At 30.1% G+C, this 4,919-nt stretch overlaps 1 protein-coding gene across 1 annotated transcript in view; it reads right to left on the bottom strand.

The window, feature by feature from the left end:
* The window catches only part of LOC106473437 (WD repeat domain phosphoinositide-interacting protein 2-like), a 35,148-nt gene extending 32,780 nt beyond the window's left edge, over positions 1 to 2,368 (bottom strand). Inside the window, exon 1 of the mRNA XM_013934117.2 lies at positions 1,887 to 2,368. Coding sequence (XP_013789571.2) covers positions 1,887 to 2,023 — 137 coding nt within the window. The 5' untranslated portion in view covers positions 2,024 to 2,368. The remainder of the gene's footprint in view (positions 1 to 1,886) is intronic.
* Between the last annotated feature and the right edge of the window lie 2,551 nt (positions 2,369 to 4,919).

The following is a 4,919-nucleotide window of genomic DNA, read 5'->3' as shown; positions in this document are numbered from 1 at the left end:
GAAAGAAAGGGATCTTGGTGTAGTGGTTGATCAGTCTCTTAGCCATCCAAGCAGTGTGCTGTTGGTAGTGGCAGAGTGAGTAGAATCTTATGTTGTATCTACAGAAATATTGAATACAGGGCTAAAGGAATTATAATGTCATTATATAGGTCACTGGTTAGGCCACATTTAGATTACTGTGTTCAATCTTTGGCTCCTTATCTCAGGAAGGAAACCAAATTATTGGAAAGGGTTCTAAGGAATTCTATTATGGCAATAACTGGGATGGTAAGGTTGTCATACGAGAGTAAGTTAAAATCTCTGAAACTGTTTTCTCATGGTAAGAAGTAAGAAGAGATTTTATTGAGTTGTTTAAGACAGTGTTGATGTCTCATCTTTTTTCATATTTAATGGAGAGAATGGTAAGATTAGGCAACACAAATACAAATTTTGGCAGGATAGGGATCATGTTCAGCTAAGACATCCTTATTTTTCTAACTGGATGCTTAGCCTTTGGAATAGGTTGCCTTAAGATGTGGTAAGTGCAATTAATTTAAGAGAATGCTTGATAAATATATGAATGAATAAAGGCTTTTCATTTTTTATCATAGAGTTTAGTATAATGGATGGGATAGCCTAGATGGATCAACAGATCCTTCATTGTCCTTAAACTATATGTATGTGTACATATTATTAGCATACTTATAGCACAAGACAGCTTAATAATTTTGAGCAAAAATATGTTCTAACACATTTAAAATCAATGAATCTATAAATAAGATAAATAAAAAACATTGAAGTTTCACTGATTATATTTAAAGAAAAATAATACTTTGTTAAAAAAGAAATATAAAAGTATGTTACTTAGTAAATATGAAATGTTTAAGTATTATTAGCATACTTATAGCACAAGACAGCTTAATAATTTTGAACAAAAATATGTTCTAACACATTTAAAATCAATGAATCTATAAATAAGAGAAATAAAAAACATTGAAGTTTCACTGACTACATTTAAAGTAAAATAATACTTTGTTCAAAAAGAAATATAAAAGTATGTTACTTAGTAAATATGAAATGTTAAACTTTGTTTATTAAATTCAACACTTTAATAGCCTAATATATATGAAACATATTGCTTAAATGTCTATTCAATACACATAAATAAATAAGTTTCATTTCAACATCTATAAATTTATTTTAGTGAGAAAGTTGTTGTTAGCAGTAGTCTTAGTGTGGAAAGGGAAAATATCAAATAAGCAACATGACATCTTGACTATGTATGTTCCTTTTGAAAGATAATTATTTGTTCAGATTATTAGTTCAAAATAATTAATAATACTTTATTTAAGCTGTTGAGTTATATTTTTATTTAGTTGTGAAGTATTAATATTATATAACTATGCTAAGTAAGACATAAAGATTTGAATTGTCAACCTGTCCTTGCAAAATTTTGATATCCTTCCTGTAGTTAGGGTACAAAAACAATATTCCAAACAGGGTCTTATCAATTCACACTATGTTACAATAATTATCTTAGTCTTAAATTCAAAATTACTATAAATAAAACTAAGAGTTCTTATTTGATTTTTTCACACTTAAATCTTCTTTTTGTAACCTCTGTACCCTATGTGCATCTTTTAACACTTTTCAACAGTAAAACTGAACAAAGAGGAATGATCTTCTAGTTCTATGCTTACTTTATTTTATCATTATTTCCCTAGTAATAGTACTTCTACTACTGGTACTAGTTAAGGACACAGTCACACAATTCACGATCTCTTATCGTAAAGTTCTATATGCTACAATTTACAACTGAGGCTTATTGAGATTCATATTATTTTTATAGTTATTGCTTATACATATTCTGAAACAGTAATTGGTAGGCCTACATTTGACACACTTACGTGCAGTCTTGATTGAAATTGACGAAAAATACTCCACTGTTGGGATCCCCACCTTCACCAGCTAAATTCATCAGGGAGGATATTCCACTTTTGAAACCTTCCGTTAAATAATTTAAATTACTGGCTAAGTGTTGCATAAGATCTAACGTTAAAGATCTATTTCACTTTCATGTTTCGTCATTAGGAAAAAAAATTGGACTGGGAGTTTGTACAAATAAATAAGTTAGTCAGACTTCTTTCTCAAGTCAGTTACGGCTTGAAAGTTGAATAAGTATTCAAGAATGTACGAAAGTTTTAGTAAGTTCAGCTCAGATTATTAAGCACTACTCTGGTAACTTATAGTTAAACGTACAATTACGTAATAAGTCAACGAAACTTCACAACATGTTATCTGTAACTGGTAAACGTATGTTATAATAACAATCCAAGGTATACTATAACATTTGCTCATACGATATAATCGAATAAGGTTTTTGTGTTATATGGTTATTTCCTCCTTATAGGTGGAGTCAAAAATTGGCGAATTATATTAAAAAACACGATGAATATTAAAATATATATTTAAATAAATAATTTTAAAATATTTCGTTTCACAGACCCCTGTTTGTTGGTTTAACGTAAAATAATAATTTGTACGATATGATAATTACAAAAATATTAACACTTGTAAAATATACATAACAATTATAGCTGTTCAACATTGTAAGATTAAGATTGCAAGTCAAATAATTATTCAACAATATTTCAGCTGTAATGATTAATTTCGCAAGCTATAATGTAGAAGGTAACTTGAATTGGACTTTAAATACAGTATACTATAAATCACTGAACTGTCTTCGTTAAAATAAACTTCATTTTTATTTGGAATATTTGAATTACCTTCTGTTCATTAAAACATTTGAAAAATATAAATATAATTTTTCTGGTTCATCTTTCTTTTTTTTTTTTTAGGCATAGCCAGGTGGTTAGGGAGCTCGACTCGCAATCTGTTAAAATGATACGGTCAATTCTACTATTCGTTGGTAAAACAGTCGTCCAATAGTTGGCGGTGCGCAGTGATGACTAGCTGCCTTCCCTCTAGTCTTACACTGCTAAATTAGGGACGGCTAGTGCAGATAGCACTCATGTAGTTTTACGCGAAATTCAAAACAAACAAACTCTCTCTTTTTTCTTTCTTTTTTTTTTTGCATAGGCCTATGAATATACATGTGTTAGATATTGTTGTGAAATATATCTTTGATATTGTAATTTATTTTTAGGTAAAGGAAGTTACGAGTTCTATTGATAACGTTAAGATCAAATAGGCCTAGAAATTCTAGGAGATTTGACATCACATTTTTTGGTACATTCGAGTAAATATTATGTACGAGATAGTTGTGACATTGAGTTGTTTTAAAATAAAAGACTCGTTTCTAGTCTGTAGAGGGGAATCAGTCAATGTATTTCATTTATCTATTGTTTCAGCCCTGAAATGATAGATGTAAATTTATTCTTTACTTTATTTTAGTGCAGTTAGTTCCATTTGTAAATGAAGTCTATAACTATATACAGTGAAGGCAGTTTGTAAAAACGTTAAGTTATCGTTTACATGGACTAGACTTGAATTATTTTCACTGAATACTTTAAAAGAATCCATTAGTGAAAGAACAACGCTACAAAAACATTTTTTTAAGTAGGCAAAGCGTAAGTATTGATAATGTTCCCACTACAAAGATAACTTCCAGAGCAACTCTTAACAGAAGGAAATTAGCAACTTTTCCATCATCTCCAATGTCTGTTGACTAGCCAAAAATTACTAATTCATTAAAAAAAACTCCCGTCTGCTCCACATAACATTTTCACTCATCCCAATTCACTTATGATAAATCTTGTCTCACGAACTCAACATATAATTTCTGGAAATTATGAGCGAACATTCCATTCTATTTATCTCAACATATAACAAAACATCAAGACTAATTATAAAATGATCGCTCTTCCACAAATATTCCTCCATTTCAACTCTTGCAACCATATCTTCATTAGTGGTTAACAATAAATGTAAAATGGTTGTTTCTCTGACTATTTCCTATATAAAAATATTCTGAATCACTTAAAAAAAATCCCTTGCTATTTGACTGCATGCAATCCCAATCAGTATGTCTAAAATAAAACTTTCACATAATTGTTTTACTGAACCAATAAAGAATGGTGGGATTTAAATTACGATCAATGTCTCATTATGATGTAATATTACTATCAAATGTTTTGCCTCGTCAGCTTAAAAGCGATCTACACTCTAAGCCTAATTCACGTTTCCTTGCCAGCTTAAGCGATCTACACTCTAAGCCTAATTCATGTTTCCTTGCCAGTTTAAGCGATCTACACTCTAAGCCTAATTCATGTTTCCTTGACCCAACCAATGAAGCCAAGTTTTCTCTACTAGCCTTTACTAGTCAAGACAACTTTTCTCTAAAAACTATTCTAACACGATTCTAAAAAAAACCTCTACAAAAACACGCCAGAAATAATGGTAAATCATATTATCATGTGACCCTTTACAAAACAATATTCTGGACTTGGCAACACCATATTACCATTTGATTTGATAGACCATGTCGTATATAAAGCTGTGGGAAGTGATGAAAAACCATACTAACTTTTAAACTATTCTAAATATCAATGATTCGAAAATAATCATTAAATAAAGTTTACATTTGTTGTGTAAATATCCATTCTAATTTTATGTCGAGTTTTGAAACCATCCTTAATAAACGCTTATAAAGAAACAGAACTGAATGTTATGTGTATGCAAGTAATTCTAACGTTCAGTTGTAAGTCTGAAACCCTAAAAACGGGATTTCGATTCCCATGGTGTGCACAACCCAAACAGCACATTGTGTAGCTCTGTACTTACCTACAAACAAACAGAATTTCAGTCCGAGATTAACTGACAAAAAGATTTTTAAGAACCAAGTAGATTAAGGTCTACTTTTCACGAATCAAAAACATTTCCTTGATCAAGAGCAGTTTTGAATTTATTTGTGTAAGCAA

The sequence above is a fragment of the Limulus polyphemus genome, unplaced genomic scaffold, assembly GCF_000517525.1.
Source record: "Limulus polyphemus unplaced genomic scaffold, Limulus_polyphemus-2.1.2 Scaffold6175, whole genome shotgun sequence".
Lineage (NCBI taxonomy): Eukaryota > Metazoa > Arthropoda > Merostomata > Xiphosura > Limulidae > Limulus > Limulus polyphemus.
Note: the sequence above shows the minus strand (reverse complement) of the source record. Positions and strands in the feature narration are given on the sequence as shown.